Source organism: Mus musculus, chromosome 7, assembly GCF_000001635.26.
Source record: "Mus musculus strain C57BL/6J chromosome 7, GRCm38.p6 C57BL/6J".
Lineage (NCBI taxonomy): Eukaryota > Metazoa > Chordata > Mammalia > Rodentia > Muridae > Mus > Mus musculus.
In genome coordinates, this window is record NC_000073.6 from 92,810,133 (window position 1) to 92,833,844 (window position 23,712).

At 41.9% G+C, this 23,712-nt stretch overlaps 1 protein-coding gene across 5 annotated transcripts in view; it reads left to right on the top strand.

The window, feature by feature from the left end:
* Window positions 1-23,712, top strand: part of Rab30 (RAB30, member RAS oncogene family) — a 102,899-nt gene that overhangs the window by 68,496 nt on the left and 10,691 nt on the right. For 4 of the 5 annotated variants that reach the window (XM_006508294.3, NM_029494.2, XM_030243075.1 and 1 more), the window contains 3 exons: window positions 9,851-9,951; window positions 13,666-13,749; window positions 19,394-19,577. In XM_006508294.3, the coding sequence (XP_006508357.1) occupies window positions 9,859-9,951; window positions 13,666-13,749; window positions 19,394-19,577 (361 nt within the window). In that variant the 5' untranslated portion in view covers window positions 9,851-9,858. Of the gene's footprint in view, window positions 1-898; window positions 9,952-13,665; window positions 13,750-19,393; window positions 19,578-23,712 lie in introns of those variants that run through there. The other variant, XM_030243074.1, reaches the window with a different exon arrangement.

The window sequence follows — 23,712 nt, forward strand, 5'->3', positions numbered from 1 at the left end:
TGTGTGGAGCAGGCTATGTGGTTTGTTAATGTCTGGTTGCCGTGCTTTATATGACCATTTCTGTACAAGTGGGCTTTTATTTTTCATATAACTACCATCAGAAATATAACATTTTTGTAATGACTATCTTTCTACCTGTGCCATTGTTTATGGATATAAATGTGCAGGTGTGATAGATCTCTGAAAGTACATTTGATGGTATAACCATATGGTTCATTTAGTGGCATAACCATATGGTTCAGGATGCTTCAGCTTTCTTTTTTATTTATTGTTTTTGTCATCTAGGCACTTGAAAAATGTACTTCCCTAAAAAATAGATTCATTTTATTTTAATCTGTACTTGTGTCTGTGTCTAGCACATGTGTGTGCAGGTGCCCAGGGAGACCAGAAGAAGGCAATGGACCCCTGGAATGTGGCTTCTAGCCATTTGACTAGCATGTTGGAAAACAAGCTTGGCTTCTCTGGCAGAGCATTGACCCAATGATTCATCTCTTGAGCCCCTAAAACTTGCTTACTTGTGTTAGTTTTCAGTTTTACAGCTCTGATTTTTTAGTGATTGAATCTTTCTAATTATAAGGTCTTATGCATATATAAAATGGTTTTCATGCTGGGCAGTGGTGTCGACCGCCTTTAATCCCAGCACTTGGGAGGCAGAGGCAGGCAGATTTCTGAGTTTGAGGCCAGCCTGGTCTATAGAGTGAGTTCTAGGCCAGCCAGGGCTACACAGAGAAACCCTGTCTTGGAAAAAAAAAAAAAAAACAAAATCAAATAAATAAATAAATTAGTTTTCATTATTTGTACCTTGAATCCATCTAGAATTTATTTGAATTATGAGACAGAATCTGAATTTCATTTCATCTTTCTTTCTTTTTTTTTTAAAAAAAAGATTTATTTATTTTATGCATGTGAGTACACTGTCACTCTCTTCAGACACACCAGAAAAGGGCATCCAATCCCATTACAGATGGTTGTGAGCCACCATGTGGATGCTGGTTATTGAACTCAAGACCTCTGGGAAGGGAGTCAGTGCTCTTGACCACTAAGCTATTTCTCCAACTCCCTGAATTTCATTTCTTTCCAGAAATATCTAGGGTTTGTTTGTTTGTTTGTTTTGATGCATGCTATGGCTGTATAGTCTGGTTGGCCTAGAACTTCGTGTGTCGGCCAGCTTGCAGCTATCTGTCTGGCTAGTCTCCAGAATGCTGGGAGCTATAGCTAAGAATTGGGTTGAATTTAGGTGACCTTTTTACTCATTAGCTGTATGATTTTAAGATTAAAAAAAATACGTCTATGTGTGTGTGTGTTTATCTAGGTGTGTGCATAAGCCAGAACTGGGCATTGGGTTCCCTGAAGCTGAGTTAGAGGAGATTGCTATGTCTTTTGCCTTCTGTGTCCAGCCATCCCAGGCCCTGCTATCCCAGTAGGAAGTAATCTTAACCACTAAGCCACCTCTCGGTTCTATGATTTTTAACAAATTAACTTAGCGCTTCAATTTCTTTATCTGCATATTGGAACTAGTACTAATAATGTGCTGTTGAGAAGATTAAATAAGATTCTATATGGAAAAAATTTAGCCCTATTCCCAATATGGTGTGTTAAGGTCATGATTTAAATCCTCAGAAACCCGTGAAAACATACTATATTTTGTCAAAACAAAGTCCTAGAGGGCTGAAGTAGTTACTTGTGACTCATCAGTGTGACTTAGGGTGAGTCACTCTCTTATCTAACCCCTGTTTCCTCACCTGATGGATGATACAGTCAGTCTAGATCATGACGCTGACAGAGGTCCTTATTAGATCACATGTTCAAATATCTTGTAACCTCTGAAGGGCTACGTAACAAAATGTTAGGATTTATTTCCTGAGACAGAAGTAGCCCAGCACCGGTGGCTGTCTGACATATGCCTGAGGAGAATAATTAACTTGCAGCAATACAAAATTAGCATCCGATGTCAAGCAAGTAAGATTGCAGCGCTGATGATGGTAATGGTTAGTGATTGCATCTTTGTAATTAAGCAATAATGAGCTCCCTGGGACAGAACCTTGTTAGAGTGAAGATGGATCAGAAGCCTTCAGTTTAATGTATACTCATTGTACACAGCAGCAGGTTAAGCAGAGAAGAGGCAGTTGTTGAAGCACAGTCCTTCGTGGAGTCAGGTGTGAGTGTGGTACCTCTGGCCTGTTCCTCGGGTGCCCTGACCATTTGCACTCTCTGAGGTAGTAATATAAAGTCACTTGGGTTGTAGGTAAACAGTGCTTTTAGTGTAAGTATGCCCATATAACATTTGGCCCACACTTATATTCCATTCCCACCACCACATATACAAGTTTATACATGTCTCTCATAGCATATTTGTCAGGAGGCACACATTAGATTAAATGCATGAAATAGTAAAACATATGTATTAATATCTGAAATTGAAATTTAAGGGCTGTCCTGGCCCTCTGCTACGTTTTCGGATCTGGCAGCTCTACCCAGGCAGTCCTGATTCCAAGTGGTATAAAACTGCATTGACCACCCTAAGGCTTCACAGTACCCCAGTGGCAGGGGATCTTAAAAGGCTATGGGAGGGAAGAATTCCCAGCTTACGTCATGCTTGGTAAATCTAGGGTTAAACAGTGGTGACTGTTTACTGTTTTGTTTTGTTTTGTTTTGTTTTGTTTTGTTTTGTTTTGTTTTGACTTCTGTCAGTTTCCAGAGTATTAAAAGTTCCTGGGTTCCAGCAGTGAGTGTTTCTCAGTGGTACCACTGTGAGACTCCTGCACACACATTGTCTCTCACCTTGAGTGTTTGTGAAACTGAACGAGTGTTGAGTGTCTCTGGTGGCCATTCCCCTCTGCACACCATGAGTTCAGACAGAACTTAGCGACAGCAGCAAAGATCTTTCTGTAATGTTGTGGTACTATTGAGTTTTTAATCCACAATGTGATAATAAAACAAATACACAGACATAAAGGCTATGTAAACTAAAAGGTTAGAAACATGTATATAGAAGTGTGAACTAATTGTACCCAGAAGGAAGACATTGTGGGTAATTTCCTTTCTTTTTGTCTGTAGTGCCTGCACTTATTAGAGGAGAACACAAATACATTGAAAAGGGATACTTTCCCATATTTTATTACCCAGCAACTCAATGATGAGGGCTCAGGGACTTTAGTATCATCTAAGTTTTATGGATTCTTTTGACTTCATTACCTGGATGAGACGTGCTTTTGGGCAATGGGGTTGGTGCTTATAAATCAGCCTCTTACATTTATAGACTGAGGTAAAGCTCTAGGAAGGGAAAAAAGACCCAAGACACAGCGTACTTTCCTTTTCTTATCTCCTGCTTTCTTTTTCCCCTCTCTCCCTTCCTCTTTCATCTTCCTCCCTTCTTAACTCCTCTTGAGACAGAAGCTTACTTAGTAGCTCAGGTTAGCCCTAAACTATGTAGGCCAGGATGGCTCTTGACAACTTTCTTCCTCAGCACACCAGTGCTGGGTTAGAGGTGTGATCCGAGTTCTTACCTTCCCCTTCCTCCTAGTTGTTTTGAGAGACCATCACTATCTAATTAACCTAGGCTGGCCTTGAACTGTTGCTGTGCCTCCTGCCTCAGCACTCCAAGTGTGGGGTTATAGGTGTGATTACCATGGTGATCTTAGGAACATAATTTGTGAGCAAAGACAAGTTCTCTAAATTTTTCTGGGGACAGAACTGGGGTTTAGAACATAGAGGAGGGGACATGACTTTTGAGCTTATCTAATTTACTGAACCTCAAAGGGCAAAGGGAAAATGTATGACTAGGCAACAGTGAGCATGCGTGGGTGTGCAACAGTGACCATGTGCGGATGGGCACCATGAGTGTAGTGTTTTAAAGGATACCTAAAAACATGGTGTATGTTGCCAAATCTGTTACTCAGGATGGTTTTCTTTAAGCCTTTAAAAACATACTCAATTACATTTCTCATATGTTTAAACAGTCCCTTCTTCTTTTTCCTTATCTATTTTCTTTTCCTTTTTGTATCTTCACAGATGTATCCACTGGTGTTGGACTATGTAGTAATGACAGTATTTGGGATCCCACTTGTTCATCTCAGCAGTGTTCCTATTTATCCTCATCCCCTAGGCTTGGCACTTAGCTATATAAGTGAATGGTGAATGAGTTATGGGAGTGGTATTTGAGGGGATCCAAGTCTAGTTCCCAAAGAGAGTGTGCTGGCAGACAGAGCCACAGCAAACAGCAGCACATGGCCTGGGATCAGTGTGCAGACTCATGACGGGGGTGGGGGGGTGGGGTTGGTGCTTTAGCAGCAAGGGCTTTCTAGACCATTGTCTTTAGAGGACATGGGGAACATTTGCCTGAACTTCAGACAGAGATAGAGACACTGTTGATCACAAGAGTAGAGGTAGCAGTATTCTGGTTTGGGGCAAAATGGCTCTTAGGTCATAAGGGTATCTACATTATAGTGTTGTTGTGTAGATCTTGTGAATAAATACATGGAGAAGGCCCAGTACACATTAAGCCTCAGTATTACACATTATTACTACAGTAGTTAGCAGAATGGAAAATTCCTACAATACGCTTGCTCAGTATGCAAGAAATTTGCTCTGTAGACAAGGTATCATTGTTATTGTCACTCTAGGGCTGGGTTAATCTGCTTCTGAGATTTGCCCTCCTGGGATCCTGTCTCATCACAGTGATTGGCAATGCCTGGGCTGCTTACATGATGGGCCAAATAAAATGGACTTCCTCAGCTAGGTAATGTGTTTCCTCTTAGAAATGGAGCAATCACCTCAGCCTGTAGCCTGAAGCACACAGTCCTTCCTGGCTGTATCTCCCTAACCCTGCACTTGTACAGAGACCCAACTTGTTTGTCCCGGAGGTTCATTTAGCAAAATGTTCAGGGTTGGATTGTTCGTAGCTCAGTGGTAGAACATACAATTAGCATGTTTAAGACTCTAGATTCAACTATAAATACACAAAATAAAGCATTCAATGAAGCATTAAAGTTAATTTCTTTTAGAAAGAGTATCTTTTTTACAAAAGATTTATTTATTAATTTTATATATGTAAGTATACTGCCACTCTCTTCAGACACACCAGAAAACGGCATCAGGTCCCATTACAGATGGAATAAGCCACCATCTGGTTGCTGGGAATTGAACTCAGGACCTCTGGAAGAATAATCAGTGCTCTTAACTGCTGAGCCATCTCTCCAGCCCCCTAGAAAGAGTATCTGAACCTTTGTTTTGTAGTATGGTCCAGGTGGTAATCATGTGAGCCAAGGTTGATGATGACTGAGCCTCTCTTTCATATCATAAGGGTATAATTTGGGTATATAACCTTCCTTTAGGAGCCTACTTTTTCAGGTGTGTGTGTGTGTGTGTGCGTGCGTGCACACACGTGCCCTAGAGTCTCTCTCTCTCTCTCTCACACACACATATGTGTGTGTGTGTGTGTGTGTGTGTGTGTGTGTGTGTGTGTGTGTGTGATTTCTTGCTTTGTTTCTTTGACATCTGGCAAAAATTAGAATAAGTGTGTCAAAGCATCTATGCACAGGCAACAGAGGTAGCCCACTCCCATTTTTCAGTTTCTGACTTACGATAGTGATGATACCTGCTCCACACAGCTGCAGGCCCCCCTGCTATCTTGTGCTCAGTGCTGAGGCTCCTTTCCCCTTTTTAATTTTAGTTTTGAGACAGAGTTTCTATATGTAGCCTTGGCTAGCTAGCCTGGGATTCTACAGTGTAGACTGGGTTGGTCCTGAATTTGCAACAGCTGTCCTGCCTTTGCTTCCTAACTTCTGGGATTACCATGTGCTGCCTTCTTTGGGTTTTAACAGCAAATTTTTAACTGATGTACTGTCTCTCTAAGCATTATTGGGAGCTTAGCATTGATTCTGCTTTAGGCAGTATTAAAAAAGGTTTTGAATTTGAAGCTAGAGGGGGAATAGAAAATCAAAGACTGTCTTAGTTAGGGTTTCATTGCAGTGAAGAGATACCATGACCAAGACAACTTTGATAAAGGACAACATTTAATTGGGGCTGGTTTACAGTTTCAGAAGTTCAGGCCATTATCACCATAGCAGGAGGCATGAGAACATCCAGGCAGGCATGGTGCTGGAGAAGGAGCTAAGAGCTCTACATCTTGATCCAAGGCATCCAGAAGGAGACTGTCTTCTGCAGGTAGCTAGGAGGAGGCTACCTCCCTCACTGGGAAGAGCTTGAGCAATAGGAGCCTCAAAGCCCACTCCCACCATGACACATACCTGCCAACAAGGCCGTACCTACTCCAACAAGGCCACACCTCCTAATAGTGCCACTTCCCATGGGCCAAGCATATTCAAACCACAACAAAGACTCACATATGAAGTGCCTAACCTGTTCAATCCATTTCATTCTACTTCAACTCTTCCTATGCCCCAGGCCTGGTGAAAGTCACCAGTGGGAAAATGAGCCAAGGTTGAATTAGACTCTCAGCTCCTCTAGTCATGAACTATAGGAGCTCAGTACTTTCTTCATGATTTAGAAACCTACTTTATTAAAAATTTAAAACTAAGAATACATTATATCTGTTGTACTATGGACCATCAAAAATGACATTCTTCAGTGGTTCTAGAGAAAAAAGTATTCTCAAAGAAGTAATGCATTTGTCTTAAAAATTCATATTAGTTTGTCTCACCAGGACCACTTAGGTGAAGGAGATAGAGGAATAATATCTTAGCCTAGCTGTGGTAGCACACGCCTTTAATCCCAGCACTTGGGAGGTAGAGGAAGGAGGATTTCTGAGTTTGAGGCCAGCCTGATCTACAGAGTGAGTTCCAGGACAGACAGGGCTTCATAGAGAAACCCTGTCTTGAAAAACAAACAAACAAACAATATCTTAAAGTACTGACAATGTAATTATAAAATTTCAGTTGAATATAATTCATAGTATTTTTGTTATTTAACTTTTCTTGTGCCTTCACGTCTTTATCTGTCAAGTTAAAACTGTCAGCCATGTCTGCTTCATAGGACTGATGTGAGGTTAAATAGTTACTGTTGTGAGGTGGTGCAAATGATGGAGAGCATGGTGACGAGGATGGTCATTCCAGGACCTTGGTTCAGCTAGACACAGTATGTGTCTCAGCACACATTTGCTGAGAGCTGCTGGAGGAGTATAGACAGATACACATAGTTAATGTAAGCAAATTATGGTACATACATAACTCTGTCTAAGAGGAAGAAGGCATTATGGAAGTAGAAATCCGAGGGCCCAGGCCTCTCTCAGGCCAGAGAAACCCACCAAAGGATGTGATGCTTCAGCTGAGATCTAAAGCAGAAGTGAGAGTTAGCTGGGTTGGGGGAGGTGGCAGGAGGCCATGGGCTCCTGTTGTAGCTAGAAAGGTTTGAGGAGAAAAGCAGACCTGTCTATGGTGTTTGGAAGCTGGAGAACAACAGTGTACCTTGTGAGGGTTGTAGCAAGACGTGACTCTAGCAAGAGACAGAAATCAGATGATGGGGAACCTGAGAATGTTCTTGAGGAGTTTGCTTTACCAAGACCAAGAACTGTCCTCAAGACCTGACTTTGCTAGCCATTACAATGCCATGACATCATGCTATGTCTCCATATTGATATTAGGGGATACAGTCATTAGCCCAAAGGCACAGACTGAGAAAATACAACTGCCAGGATTTGAACCTTGGCCTCTTTGGTTTTTACAGTAGAATTCATTTGATCATTGATGCCCTGCGACAGTGTCTGGCTGTGTTGATTTGGAGCCAACTTTTCTATCTCTCAACTTCAGTTTGCTCAAATTACATACAGCATTAGTTAGTATTAGCTTCATGGACTATTGAAAATGAGAAAATATACATAGAAGGCCAACTATAGTGCAAGGTGTGCATCTCATATTCTTGCACAGATGTTTTTCCTTCACAGTTCCAGTGACGTGAGACAGAACCCCATGAGCAGCTGTCTGCATGCTTACTTGGTTGTCAGCTGTCGTTCGAGGACTGTTGAAATCCACGTACTAATCACCTTCCGTGACAGGTCCAGCACACTGTGTTCTCTACCTGCAAGCCTGCTGTCACCGAGGCTTAGGTTTGCTGGCGCAGTTGGCCTCGTGCTTACTCACTTTCCTAGAATCCTTATCTCTAGAAGTCACTGTTTTTCCTTCTCCCTCCGGAGCATATCCAGCCTGTTCCGCTTAGGACAGATCTTCAGCTCTTAGCTAGAATTAGTTTTGAAATTGTCTGTCTGTTGTTTGAGATACAATTTCCTTAGGTAGCTGTTTGGCTTCAAAGTCAACAGTTGCTCCTGCTTCAGTCTCCTGAGTGCTGAGGTTGTTTCTTACTTTATGGTTGATTTTTAAGCTTCCTCATGTTGGTTTTAGGGGCTGATGCCTCCAGGTGATAGAAAAATGGTATAGGAGCTACTCAGGTTACTAATTTTCTCATCAAGCTCTATGGGATGCATTTTGTTTTGTTTTCTTTGCCTGTTTGTTTTTAATCTTGAAAGGCATCCTCGGCAGGGCTGGAGAGATGGCTCAGTGGGTAAGAGCACTGACTGCTCTTCTCTTCCGAAGGTCCTGAGTTCAAATGCCAGCAACCACATGGTGGCTCACAACCATCTGTAATGAGATCTGACGCCCTCTTCTGGAGTGTCTGAAGACAGCTACAGTGTACTTACATATAATAAATAAATAAATCTTTAAAAAAAAAAAAAAAAGAAAGGCATCCTTGGCCGGGCGTGGTGGCGCACGCCTTTAATCCCAGCACTTGGGAGGCAGAAGCAGGTGAATTTCTGAGTTCGAGGCCAGCCTGGTCTACAGAGCAAGTTCTAGGATAGCCAAGTCTACACAGAGAAACCCTGTCTCAAAAAACCAAAAAACCAAAAAAAAAAAAAAAAAAAAGAAAGGCATCCTCTATGTTACATTATAGGAATATTCTTCTTCACACAATTGGAGAAGCAAATGTCTATATCTAAGCAATGTGCCCTTTAATTGATTCTTTCCGTCTACAGAGTAGACATTTACTAAGTGTGACTCTGTTCTAGGGCTAGGAGATAGAGGTGAAAAGCCATTGTCCCCGTCCTCAAGGATAAGGCAGACATTTGAACAAATAAATCTGTATAGAAGTGAAATGCTGGGATGGAGGCATGGTGAACACGTGTCAGTTTGTATTTATCACTATTTGAAGACCAGTAAAAGACTCAGAGACAATGACAGGCTTGCACTGGAAGAAAAAGGTGGAAGGACGATATCTCAAGGGAGGAGAGGATATAGCACAGCTCATGGTCATTAGAAGATGAGTGTTCTTGGAGGCCATTTAGTACCAGAGCGGCAGATAGCAGGTAGTTAGAAAAGGGGTAGTGGGAGAAGGGCAAGATACTCTCCTAGTGGTGCCTAGGGCCCAAGAACCTAGGACTGGCAGGAGACTGAAGGGCCTTTTATGATTGTCTCTCTTTTTATGGTCTCCTGGTGGCTATCATTTTCTTCCCCAAGAGGAATACATAGCTTATTAACTGTCAATTTCTGAATGGCTTTCGTCTCTCCCTACTCATCTGCACTCTTGGTTAGCCTGGCTAACAGAAAACACACTTTATTACTTGAAAACCCACGACCTGTTTGCTTGGAGGAACAAAGGTTACCAGGTGAAAGGTACAAGATAGATCAGTATCATTTGCTTTCCGTAGCACGAGGTAGCTAGGGAGAATGAAGTCCATCGGTGACCAAACACCTATGTTCCTCTTTCACTGGCTGCGTCACCGGAGAGGAGCCTTAAGTTGCCCTGCAAACGCGTTAGACCTCTTGTTTCCGTGGCAGGGGCTGGTGCAGCCTGAGCTGCTCGGGAGGCTTGGGCTCTCACTGCTCTCTGTGCTTGCTTGCAGCTGTGTAAATGAGTATGGAAGATTATGATTTCCTGTTCAAAATTGTTTTAATTGGCAACGCTGGAGTGGGAAAGACGTGCCTAGTCCGAAGATTCACTCAGGTAAGGGGATCTGCAATCCAGGGTTGGCTTTGTTTGTCTAGCCTGTCTTACAGTGACCGTATTCTAGATGGGTGACTGGGCCTAGTGCCAGTCTCTAGGCTATATGCTCCTTTTTCTTTTTTTTCTCTCTCTCTCTCTTCTTTCTTTCTTTCTTTCTTTCTCTCTCTCTCTCTCTCTCTCTCTCTCTCTCTCTCTCTCTCTCTCTCTCTCTCTCTCTCTCTTTCTTTCTCTCTTTTTTTTTTTCGAGACAGGGTTTCTCTGTGTAGCCCTGGCTGTCCTGGAACTCACTCTGTAGACCAGGCTGGCCTCGAACTCAGAAATCCGCCTGCCTCTGCCTCCCAGATGCTGGGATTAAAGGCGTGTGCCACCACTAACCAGTGGATTGAAAGTTCTTAAGGCACCCTTTGGAAGCTCCCTAGAGTTTTATAGTCAAAGGTTTTCTAAGTTGCCTAAGGGAGAGTGGTACTAAGGTCTTCTCCCCCACCTCCTTTTGCTTCCTCTTACAAGGTGGTCAGGTGGTTTGGTTTTTAGTGTGCAGGATCAAAAATAGATTTGGGTAAAAAATAGATCAGTGGTTCACAATCATCTCAAGGTGGAAATACATTAAGTTGGGTATTAAGCTGAGTCCAAATATTCATTTTTAAAAAGCCCCAATGATGATTCCTGCCTCTGTCTGTTCTCATCCAAAAAAAAAAAATGGATTCTTTTGGTTTATAATTGAATGTTCTGCTTGTCTAAGTCTCTTAAGTAGGACTAAGCTGAGGGCAGTGAAGAGTGGAACTGAGTGTACAAGTCCCCCTGCAAGGTTGGCCTCTAAAAAAATCACTGGCCAAGATGACATAGTAGTAGTTTTTATACAGAAAGCAGTGAAAAATCACTCTCAGGTTGATTTTGTTACTCACTGAAAAATGTCAGTGAAGCCCTTTTCTGGATTGCCATGTGTACAGCATGATCTTGCTGACAGGCACTTTGGGAACACTGAAATGAGCTCCTTTAAGGCTTAAGATGACCCGGTGCCACGGGAAGAGCAGAGGCGCAAGGCTTTTTACCCAGGTGCTGGGCCTGGCTCTGCTGCCCATCTGCCCTTGCCAGGCAGGGCGTCTCTGCTGCAGTCTGTGGAAAACTGGAGCGACAGATTGGGCAACACAAACAATTTTAGGGTTTACAGTTGCTGGAAATGTCAAAGTTTTTCCCATGCTGACTGACTACAGACAAGAGCCTGTGTTTTCTCCAAGTTTGGGTCTGATGAAATTGAAAATCTAAAGTTCACCAGTGTCAGGATTTCAATCAATTATCACAGAGAGATCCCGGAGCCTCCAGCTGCTTTTCCATCCCCTAACCTTGGCAGTTTTCACTGCTTCTGCAAGGAGGACTTGCCCACGGATTTTGCAAGGAGAAAGGTTTTGGTTTTTAGTGCATTATACTCATTTGCTTGATTGTGTCTTTTCACTGAGAGGTCACTTAGAGATTATCTGTCCAGTCCTCTTATACAGATCCAGAGGGACCCAGTGACATGCTTTTGATCTTGAGGCATATAGCTGGCAAAGCGGGGACCCTCATCTCCTGCTTCTTGCCCTGATAACCTCTCCACAGTGTTGTACCCTCTGGTGCCACCCTCCTTCACTTCCTGAGAGAAATCCTGCCATGAAGGATGGAAGTTGGTTTTTTCTTTTCTTTTTTCTTTTCCTTCTGATCAGCACTTTTCCCACAAGTCTGGGCATGGTTCCTTTTTAGTTTTCTTTTCTGTCTACTTTTTATCTCTCTATCCCTTTAATTCTCCCTAAAGTTCACATTTCGTAGACAGGATCACCTATGTTTTTGTTATATAGCAAGCAGTTAAAATGAACTGACTTCAGCTGACACGGAGGTTTGGAGAACAAAGTGGGGGAGAGGGACATTGGGAAGGATTTAAAAAAAATCTATTTTGGCATTTGTTAGTCTGCAAACAGCTGGAGTTATAAACCTGAAGCTTGGCAGACGTCTGCTTGAACCAAGCCAAAAAAGAAAATTGATTCAGTATTTGTAGACAGAGTTATGAATGTTTATGTTTGCATCATTTGCAGACTTGCAGTGAAGCTTTTGCTTTTGGTTTGAAGCTCAGAGCTCTGAGTTCAAACGTTAATTAAGGAACTCTCTTGTTAGGGAATGGATTTAATTAAAGCTGTCCCAGTCTTAGCTTCAAGAGCTAATAAAGCCCATTTTGCTTTATTCCTGGAATTCTGCAATCTGAAGAGGGAAGAGACTAGGTAAAGACTTTTTTCTTGGTAGAAGTCCTTGCAACCCCAGCCCTCTCCCTAAGCTTACAGGAAACATGAGAAAGTAAGCTGCATTAGATGTGAAATTTGCTAATGGCCCTATTCTCTTGAAACTGTTATGTTTCCAGTTTAAGGGAAAGCAATTTTCTCCGAGTTCATGCTTCTAACAACTTCAACCTCAATGATTTTGAGGCCTAGAGATGGGGAGTGGTCTGTCCAGGCTCATCTTCTGCCTCCTGTTCTGAGCTGCTGCTTCTACTCTGCTGTCTGTCTGATGACCTCACTTGCCATGCATCTGGATTGTGTATGATTGTGTGTGTGTGTGCAAGTGTGTGTGTATGTGTCTGTCTGTCTGGACTGTGTGTAATTGTGTGTGTATGTGAATGTCTGTCTGAATTGTATAATTTTTCATGTTCCCACCTGGACTGTGTATAAATGTGTGTATGTCCATTTGGACTGTGTGTAATTGTGTGTGTGTGTCTGGACTGTGTATGATTGTTTGTGTGTCTGTGTCTGGACTGTGTGCATTTGTGTGTCTGTCAGGAGTGTGTGTATGTATGTGTGAGCCTGGACCATGTAATTATGTGTATGTGTGTCTGTTTGGACTGTGTGTAATAGTGTGTGTCCATCTGGACTGTGTATAATTGTGTGTATGTGTGTGTCTGGACTGTGTGCATTTGTATGTTTGTCAGGAGTGTGCTTGTGTGTGTGTGTCTGGACTGTGTACAATTGTGTGTCTGTCTGGAGTGTGTGTAAATGTGTATGTGTTTGTGTTTCTGGACTGTGATTGTATGTATGTATGTATGTGTGTGTGTCTAGACTGTGTTTAATTGTGTGTGTCTGTCCAGACTGTGTGTAATTGTGTATGTATATGTGTGTGTCTGGACTGTGTACTTGTGTACTTGTGTGTGTATCTGGATTGTGTCTATGTGTGTCTAGACTGTGTGCTATTGTATATGTGTCCATCTGGACTGCGTGTAATGTGTCTGTCTGTCTTTGTATGTATGGTACAGTACCTCAGGCTAGTGACCATCCTGAGGGCCCAGGAAAACCCAGCTGTGTGTCTTTCTCTTCTTCTCATTCCATAGCAGAGGTCCTCCACACCTCATTTTCCTGTCTGTTTTTAACCAGTCTTACCTTTTCTTTTCCCATCCTGACAATCCTGATGTCATTCTAGTGACTCATTCCTCTTCACTCTTTTGTCCGGGTTTTCTGTTTTAAAGGCAGCACGGCCCACTGGCCCTTCCAGACCTTTCCTTTACAGTCAGCTTCATGTTTGCTTCTGTCAGCATTTCTCTCCAGCTCCCTCCCTGCTCTCTGTTCCCCTTCAAACGTGACAAGAAACAGTGTGAGTCCTTGTTCTAACAATTACCTCAGTCAAAGGATGGGCGGGAAGTGAGGAGAGTTCACCTACTTGGAAGATGTGCTTAAATGTTACTTGCCATTATTTCTTCCTTAGGGTCTTTTCCCCCCAGGTCAAGGAGCCACAATTGGAGTTGATTTTATGATTAAGACAGTGGAGATTAATGGTGAAAAAGTGAAGGTAAGAAGCTAAATAATAAATAATAGTAAAGCTTTGATGAATTCTCTAAATTTTAACTTTAGGGGAAGAAGTACAGGTATGTTTTTTATAACATTTATTAAACTGTTTCATTCAAACCCAAATTGAAAATGATGTACTGGGGTAGGGCTCAGCTGGCAGAATACTTGCCTAGCATGCAAGAAGCTCTGGGTTAAACCATTAGCACCAATGGATCTGGGTGCAGTAGTACTTACCTGTGATCTGGACGAGGGTCAGGTGGGTTAACAGGAAGCTTAAGGTCACCCTTAACATAGCACATTGGAGGCCAGCCCAGCTTATCTGAGAAGCCATCTCAGAAGAAAGAAATTATACACAATTAATTTAGGGATGGTATGCTTATATATGAAGACAGTGAGGAAAATACATTTTCCTGCCATACCAGAAGTGATGTGAAAACAAAGTAGGAATTTCTTTTTGAATTTCAAAGTTGGACCAATAACATTCCTATTCTAAATAAAAGGCCCATTTAAGAAAACCTTCTGATCCCCACATTTTGCTGTAGGTAATTTAGTCACATATTAAAATTATCCTTTCTCCCACTGTACCTTTATGTTAGAACTCTAAATGTCTAAGAAAAGACCTTTGATCCCTACTTTGCCTTCCACTTGGTGCCTTGGTACTTAGAAGTAGTGTAGTATGTATAGAAACAGGAGTAGTGTGTTCATTGAATATGTATCGTAAGTCAGTGCCTCTGATAGATCCTTTTACCTATGTTACCATTGCCACTCTAATTCTTAGTATGATCTCTGGGAAGTAGATGGTATTGTCCTGATTGTATACGCTTCAGAGGTTACTTAATTAACTTATTTAACCAGGGCTGTTGTCTGGAAGGGAGAGGAACAGGATATGAACCTCACTTGCTGACCTCTAGTCTTCTAACTCCGTGAGGTCACCTGTGGGATAAGAGGATAAGGAAGGCACAATAGGCTCAATACCTCGTATCAAGAAAATGAGGAAGGTGATGACTGGAAGAGGTATGAAGTGAAGAGCTAGAGAGAAGGCTTAGAGACTGAGTGCATACTTCTCTTATATATGACTTGAGTTTTGTTTCCAGCACCCATTTAGGGATGCTTATACTGTCTGACAATTTATTCTGGCCTATACTCACAGGTACTTATACTTACCTTCATATCCATCTACACACACACACACACACACACACACACACACACACACAAAATTTAAAAAATACAAAGAGAAATTAAACTGCATGAAAGGAGGTAAGAATACTGATGTTTCGTACTGCCACTCACTTTCTGAAACTTCTTGTTCAGATCTTCAGAGTCAAGTCCCATGGAAAGTTCTAGTCAGGAGCATCAAAGGATACTGGTACTAGAATGGTAGTTAAGTCTCGACCTAAGCATCCCACATTTGGTTTGTGTTCTTTGCATCCTTCTCCCATTTGATTGTTCCTTCACATCTTATGCGTGCCTTGGGAAGGGTAGAGATGCTTCCTGGCATTCTTTCAGCAGTTCATAGATAGCATCACACACAAGGGCTGACATGTGGCTCCTCTCATGTCCAGATGAGAGACAGGAACCTTCTTTTTCTCTTTTGCCTTGACTCTTTAAAATAGTTCCTTACTAGAGAGACATCTATACTAAGTATAGTGGTGAAGAGAAAGCTGGGATACTGGAAGCTAAAAGCAGGCTCTAAAATCTACATAAATGCCAACCAGAAGGTCAGAAACCTATACGAAATGAAGAAGACGAGCTAGGGTCCAGGGACAGGAGACAGGAGACAGGAGCAGGCTGAAGAGATTCTGACAGAAAGAACCTTTTGTAGTTTTCTTTTATTCTAGAGAAGGTAGTTGCCAACCTAAGGAATCAGGAAAGGATAACCACTTTTTCATGAGTTTCCTTCCCAGATATAAATTGCTATTTGCATATGTACTTGTGCATTCATTTGTTTGACTTGAAATGTTGGTGCCTGGGCTGGAGAGATGGCTCAGTGGTTAAAACTGTTCTTCCAGAGGTCCTGAGTTCAGATCCCAGCAAACTCATGGTGGCTCACAACCGTCTGTATCCGATGTCCTCTTCTGGTGTATCTGAAGACAGCTACAGTATACTCATAAACATAAAGAAATAGTTCTAAAAAAAAAAGCAAGAAAGGAAATGTTGGTGCCTACCATGGACTTGGCTTGTGCCATGAACAAGGGAAAATCAGGAATGGTCTTACGGTTACACCACGGGCTCTTTTCCATTCATGACTGTCAAGCTTAGGCATTCTGTTTATTTTATTTTCAAAACCAATGGCTTCACTTTTTAAATCTTTATTTGTATTAACTTGTATCTCTGTGTCTATGCATGTGTTTGAGCATGAGCTTGGCATGCATGTGAAGGCTGAAGAACAAGTTAGAAGAGTTCTCTATTTCCACCATGTGGAGTCTGCGGATCAAACTTGGCCCTTCCCCACTGGGGCATTTTGTTAGCCCTGATCTCATTTTTTAAGTGCTTATTACATGACTAAAATTCCATCTTCTTTGTCATTGGATTCCACCATAAGACCACAAGCTCTCCAAGAGCAGGCGTTTCTGCTTACTCATGTTTATATTCACAGCTCAGTCGCTGCCATTGACAGCTCTTTAGACTTCTAACATCTCATAAGAAATGAGTAGGCTAGTCCAGGTCAAGTTGCCTGTGGTTTATTTCTAACCTACCATGTTGAATGACTTATAAAAACAAAAGAAAACTGTGCATAAGGAAATAAGATGTAGCATGATGGTCTTCAGCCTCACCCACTGGCTTTCAGTCTATCACAAATTAATGAGTAACAAATACAAATGTAAGGTTAGCTTAATTTTTTTTAAAAGCTAGAGGGATTTTTTTGGTGTTCCTACTTGTTTACTTACTTTATGTGTGAGTGCTCTATCTGCATGTACACCTGCCTGTCAGAAAAGGGCATCAGATCCTATTACAGATGGTTGTAAGCCACAATGTATTTGCTAGGAATTGAATTCAGGCCCTCTGGAAGAGTAGCCATGCTCTTAACTGCTGAGCCGTCTCTCCATCCCCAGCCTACTTTTTAACACCTTAGCCTGATTATAATAGAGGAGGTTTTTGTTGTTGTCTTTGTTTGTTTTTTTGAGACAGAATTTCTTTGTGTAGCCCTTTGTTGTCCTGGAACTAGCTTTGTTGACCAGGCTGGCCTTGAACTCACAGAGATCTGCCTGCCTCTGCCTGCCTCTGCCTGCCCAGTGATGAGCCCATCTCACATGTTTATTCTTTTGATGATTTGTTTGCCCAGCTTGTGTTACAGTTGATGCTTAGTGCAGAGCTCCATGGTAGGTGAAGCACCACTAATCTTTGGAACTCACTAATACCCAGCTCTGATAACATTTTGTTTGAGATCTTTCAAACTCCACTCATCTAAGAATAGATAATCAATTCCTCCTTTGTGATCCCACAATCCTACGTTCATCTTGTTAACCGTCATTCAACTGTGCTCACAACATACTGTGTTAGGAAGGAAGCAGAGGTATGGAGTCAGAGAGACAACCTTGGTCCTTAAAGAACTCTGTCCGCTAAAGAGGACAGCCTGGCAAACTACTGACCAGGCATTGCTGTGACAGGAAAGCAAGAGCAGTGCAGTAAGAGGGCAGGTGAGCAGTGTAGTGCCCTGTGCTGTAGGTGAGAGTGGCAAGGGGATGCCCCGCTGCAGTGTTGCGAGGACGCATTGACAAAGGAGAGACTACAGTTTTTAGACACTCTGCTTCCTCTTTGAGAGGACATTGCTAATTAGTTGGAGATTTGGGTTCTTTGTAGACCATGACCTCTTAGATCAAGGGTTGTGTTTTATTCATCTTCTATCTGGTACCCTACAAAGGATGAAAAGAGACAAATGGATTATGGAGAAAGGTGATGAAACTAATTTGAGCAATAGATAATCATTTCTCAGGCTAGACACAGGCAGTCCTCTATGAGAAGGTGGCAAATATCTTGGCAAGGCCATACAGTATCTATTTTAGAAAATATTTTGATGTTTAAAGCAGTTCCTAAGACGTTACAGTCATGGTCACAGTGTTTTCTAATGACTGACAGTATCTAAATCTGGTCAAAGGAGTTGCAGAGGCTGAATGGGGCTTTAAAACAATAGCCTACTATTCTAAGGCACATCTTGGCAGAAGAGGACCATGGCCCGACTTTGAGGCAGAGAAGAGAAATAGCTTTTGTTCCAGCACAAACTGTCATGTGTATGTTTGGATTTAGCACACACAGACTTCATTTTATATTATCAAAGAGTTGCTGCAACTTCAAATCAAAGGAGAATATGTGTGCCGGCTTGCAACGTGGGCTACTGGTCACTACTCAGTGTCTTCAGCTAAGTTGTTATGGGGCTAGAGTGACACCAAGTGACTGCTAGATGTAGATGTCCATTTAATGAGCATGCAATGGCAAAACCAACAGGGAGGGCATGCCAGACTGAGTTCTGACATGGAAACAGAAGACATGGAGTCTGATGTCCAGCTTTGTAGGTACACGGGTAGAAGAAACAATTATTATTAAACTTGCCTACTTCACTCACTGGGAAGGGGTAAAGGACAATTAAGACCATCAGTGTAAGACGAACATCTGCTTTTTGTTCCAGGCGCACAGTTTGTGGTGAGTAAAACAGGTGACTCTTCCTGTTACGAAACTTTAAATCAAATAGGCCAGACAGGCATTAATCAAATTATTTCAAGTTTGTGATTAAGATATGCCAGTTGGAGAAATGATACAACATACTGCCAGGGAGACTGGGGGCAGATGTGGGGGGTGGGGAGAGGTTCTAGAAGGCCTTACCTGAGAAATTAGTATGGAGGTTAATTTACCTGTGACCTATGGAGTTTATAGTTAGGAGGAAAGCTCTTGGTGATATTCTTATCTCCCCAAACTCTGCTCTATAGTTAGAGTTGTATCTAGAGAAGAGGCCTCTGTGACCTAAAGTCATAGAGCTTAGGTGTGTGGAGGAGGGGCATGGCTCTAATAGTACCATTTCTATTTCCATTAACAGTGATAGTGTCTTGATATGGTCATTAGAATTTTAAACTGGGAAAGCTGGAAGTTGAGGAGGTTATATTTTTGTTCTCTTGCTTGCTGACTGAAGTGCCAATGCCCACAAAACAACAGCTTGCTCTCTATTGCAATGTTTGTGTACCCAGCTTATGGGCAAGAACGCAGAGTCCATAGTGAGTGTCGAATTGTCTGAGACATTGATCAAGTGACTAGATCTCACGGTGCTTTAGTTTACTGATGAGGGAAGTGTAGTATAATAATACTTACCTTATTGGGTTATTGTGAAGACTGAATTATTACATATAAAATGAAAAGAATAGAGCTTGGAATATAATAATGAACAACAGACCTTGGTTTGGTGTTTTGAGAATAAAAAAGTCTTAAGCAAGCAAGCAAGCAAGCAAGCAAACAAACAACCAAACAAACAAAAAAAACGGAAGAGATAAAGCTCTTTCCCCAAACTTAGAAACACTTGACAGCAAACAGTACTTTTCAGGGCAGAAACCAACCATGAAATTGTTTGTGTGATATTCTCATTTCTGAGCTCTAGCAAGGCCGTGCTCTTTGGTTTTGTGCTTTTCCAAGCTGAACCCTGTATTATGCCTCTGCAGTTACAGATCTGGGACACCGCAGGTCAAGAGAGATTTCGCTCCATCACTCAAAGTTACTATCGAAGCGCCAATGCCTTGATCCTTACCTATGACATCACCTGTGAGGAATCCTTCCGCTGCCTTCCTGAGTGGTTGCGGGAGATAGAACAGTATGCTAGCAATAAAGTCATCACTGTGTTAGTAGGTAAGTAAGGGCTAATGAGGAAGGAAATTGATTTGAGTGCATCAGAAAATTTATGATAATTTATTACTAATGTGTTGGTACCTTCCAAGAATATAGTATAGTTCCTGAGTTGTAGTCAACATTCAGTTATAGAACTGAGAACCTGAAATTAGTTCTATACGATAGTGATGATTTAGGAAAATAAACATATTGCTGACTTTCCTATCAGTGTGGGTGTAATAGAAGATCGTGTAAAAATAAAAGAAATCTTTGAAGTTGATGAGGAATTCATATTGAAGCAGGGTTTCTTGTTTGTTTGTTTGTTGTTTCTTTTTTAGCTTACTTTGGTGAATGTTTTTCTTCTTACTTTATGCTGACTTCAGACATCCCTCCTGTGTTTCGGAAATCCATGAAGGGAAATGCTGCAGTTTGTTTCATCCTGTAGGAGGAGGGAGTCTATTTAATGTGGGAGAAACCCAGAAAAATAACCCTTGATTTTCTATGGTGACAAATGCAATCATTAAGATGGAATCACAGGGCCTGGGGGATAACTGAGTTGGTGAAGTGCTTGCTGCACAAGCATGGGTACCCACGTTAGATCCTTAGTACCCAGGGAAAAGACCTTGGTGTGCTGGCCTTTGCTTGTAATCTCACAGAAGGCTGAATAGGCACACCCCTGAGCATTGGTGGGCAGCCTAATCATGGAGTCCCAGGCCTTATTGAAAGACTGTTACAAAACCCAAAAACACAACTAAGGTGGAATGCATCTGAAGAACAAGTTTGACCTTTGGTCTTCAGGTACATGTTTGTGTGCACACGCACACATACATGCGATTGCTATAAAATGGATCATATAATTATAAGCTCTTCTGGTTGTGATGAAAAAGCGGCATCAACTACCTACTTGTTAAAATATTTTCTCCCTGGGAAGGAATTCTGCTGTCATGACTTGAATTTTAGAAATATAGAAAACTACAGAAAGCATCCTTAAGTTACAAATTATGGCTATCAGCAAGCTGAGCAAATGTTTTTTTTTTTCTTTTACTGAAAATTGATTTTTTTCCCACATAATATATTTTGATTATAGTTTTTCCTCCCTCTACTCTTCCAAGTTCATACCATTTCTGTCTCTCATTAGTAAAATAAACAGTCTTCTACAAAATAATGAGATAAAACAAAAACTCACACATTGGTGTTTGACAAGACAAGCAGAAGGAAAACTCCCAAGAGGAGGCACAAGAATAAGAAATGCAGTCTTTTGCACACTCAGAAATCCTATAACGGGGCTGAAGAGATGGTTCAGTGATTAAGAGCACTGGCTGCTCTCTCAGAGGTCCTGAGTTCAATTCCCAGCAACCATGTGGTAGCTCACAACCATCTGTAATGGGATCTGATGCCCTTTTCTGGCCTGCAGGTATACATGTAGATAGAAGACTCATATACATAAAACAAATAAATCTCTAAAAAAAAGAAATCCTGTAAAATCACTAAATTAGAAGCTATAATATATATGCAGAAGACCTAGTGAAGAGCTGTATAGGGCCTGTGTATACTACTTCAGTCTGTGAGTTCATATTTGCCTTGATCATATTAATTTAGAGTGCTGTGTTTTCTTGGTGTCCTCTGGCTCTTACCCTCCTTTCTACAGGGTTTCCTGAGCCTTGAGGGGAGGGATTTGATGGGGACATCCTGTTTAGGGCTGAGTGTTCCAAGGTCTCTCACTCTGCATAATGTCTTGTTGTGATCTCTGTATTTGTTCCCATCTGCTGCAGGAGGGAGCTTCTCTGATTATAGCTGAGCAAGGTCCTGATATGATCTATGAGTGTAGCAGATTGTTATTAAGAGTAATTTTATTGCTACGTTTTTATTTCCTTTAAACAACAGTAGTATTTGGTTTTACCTTAGGTCTCCGGGCTATCCATTCTCTGGTTCTTGGACTCCCAAGTAGTGTTGGTATGAGTGCAATCTTGTTGAGTGGGCCTTAAGTCAAATCAGTTATTAGTTGGTTACTTCCACAAGCTTTGTGCTACTATTGCCCTAGTATATCCTGTAGGCAGGACAGCATTGTAGATCTAAGACTTTGTGGCTAGCTTGGTGTTCACATTCTCTTTTGGTAGTGTACAGAAAGACATCAACCAGTGTACCAAAGACACTAACTAGACCACAGGGATGAATGCTCAATGTAGGCACCAGCTTGACTTCTCTATGCTTAGTGAGTTGTATAGGTATTGTCTTCTGCAATGGGGCCTTGCTGTCAGTTTGTGGAGAGCAACCTATAGTCTTGGCAAAAACCAAGGTTGTTTGGGGGATCCTATGGGGTCCCTTTGGCCAACAACTCAAGGAGATGTAACGCAATCCCAGTAATGGAAACTTCATTTACTAACAAGAGATGATCAGTTGGGGACTCTTCTTCTCTCTTTGGAGATTTCATTTAGATTGCCTTCACTTCTGTTTATGTCTTAGGAAGCTTCTTCGTGTTAATTTTCCATACTACCCCTCAGTTGGCCCTTAATTTTAGCTGTCTCTCCTCATAACCATTTCTGCTATTTAAACTGTCCCCTCTAAACCCTTACTTTATATCTAACTTCTGCGACTCTTTAAATTGTAGCTTGGTTATCACTGACTTAATACCTAATATCCCCATGTAAGTGAATGCATAAACATATTTGCTTTTTTTGGATTTGGGATATCTCACTTAGAATGACTTTTTTTTCTAGTTCCAGCCATCTACCTGTGAATTTCTTAATTTCATTTTGTTTTACTCGATTGTGCAAATGTACCACATTTTCTTTATCCATTCTTCTGTTGACGGACATCTAGGTTTCCCTTTTCTGGCTATCATGACAACAGCGAATGGTTGAGCAACTGTCCGTGTTGTGGTTGGATGACGTGGTTTTTGGGTGTATGCCCAAGAGTGAGTAGTATAGCTGGGTCTTGGAAGGAATGACTCCCATCTTCCTGAGGAACCACCCTGATTCCCACAGTGGTTGTACAAATTTGCACTTCCACCAGAAGTAGATGAGTGTTCCCTTTCCTCCCCCTGGCCAGCGTGAGCTGTCACTTGGTTTCCTGATCTCAGTCATTCTGATGTGTATAAGATGAAATCGCATATATTTTTGGTTGTGAGCCCTGTAGCAGTGAATAGTTAATCCACTTTGGCTCTTTGGCTCCTGCATGCACTCTGTACCCACCCAAGAGCTCTGGATTCACAAATAAAAGGCGGGCAGACAGACAGACAGACAGACAGACACACGCATGCACATTAGCTAATTTTGATATGCCTTGACTAGCTCAGTAGTTGGGCATTTCTAAACCTCCCCATGGCTAGCACATAGTACCCTCTGGTATTCCTGGCTTAACACCTTCTAAATCTCTATTTTATCTTTGCTGCCCTGTTACCTTCTGGGCAGCCTCCTCATAGGGCCGCTTTCCCTTTCCACCTACATTGCTGGCTCATTTCTCTTCTACAGCTCTTACATCTGCTCCATTTGCCTCCGAATCATGGTGATTTTCCTCTCCTTCTTCCCTAGGTCCCTTGCCTGTGGAATACAAAAGTCCCTGCTCTATCTACCTACCTAGCCATTTGGCTGTAAAGCAATTCTTTATTGCCAGCCAAAGCCAGCTGGGGTCATGGACACTTAGCGTCTGTAGACCAGACTGGCCTTGAACTCAGAGATCTGCCTGCCTCTGCCCCACTAGGGCAAGGATTAAAAGTGCACATCACTATGACTGGCCTTTTATTCCCTTTTTGTTCAGTCATTTCCAATGTAATGAGTTGCTTTCTTAGGATCTTCCAAAATTAACCATTAAAATTCATTCGTCTAGTGGTGTTTTTTGTTTGGTTTTGTTTTTTGGTTTGTTTGTTTGTTTGAGACAGAATTTCCCTGTGTAACAGAGAGCCCTGGCTATCTTGGACTCACTTTGTAGTGTGAGCTGGAATTGTAACTTACAGATATACATCTCCCTCTGCCTCTTGAATGCTAGGATTAAAGGCATGCACCACCACACCTGTCTCACTTGTATTTTTTTTTTTTTTTTTTTTGGTTTTTCGAGACAGGGTTTCTCTGTATAGCCCTGACTGTCCTGGACTTCACTTTGTAGACCAGGCTGGCCTCGAACTCAGAAATCCGCCTGCCTCTGCCTCCCGAGTGCTGGG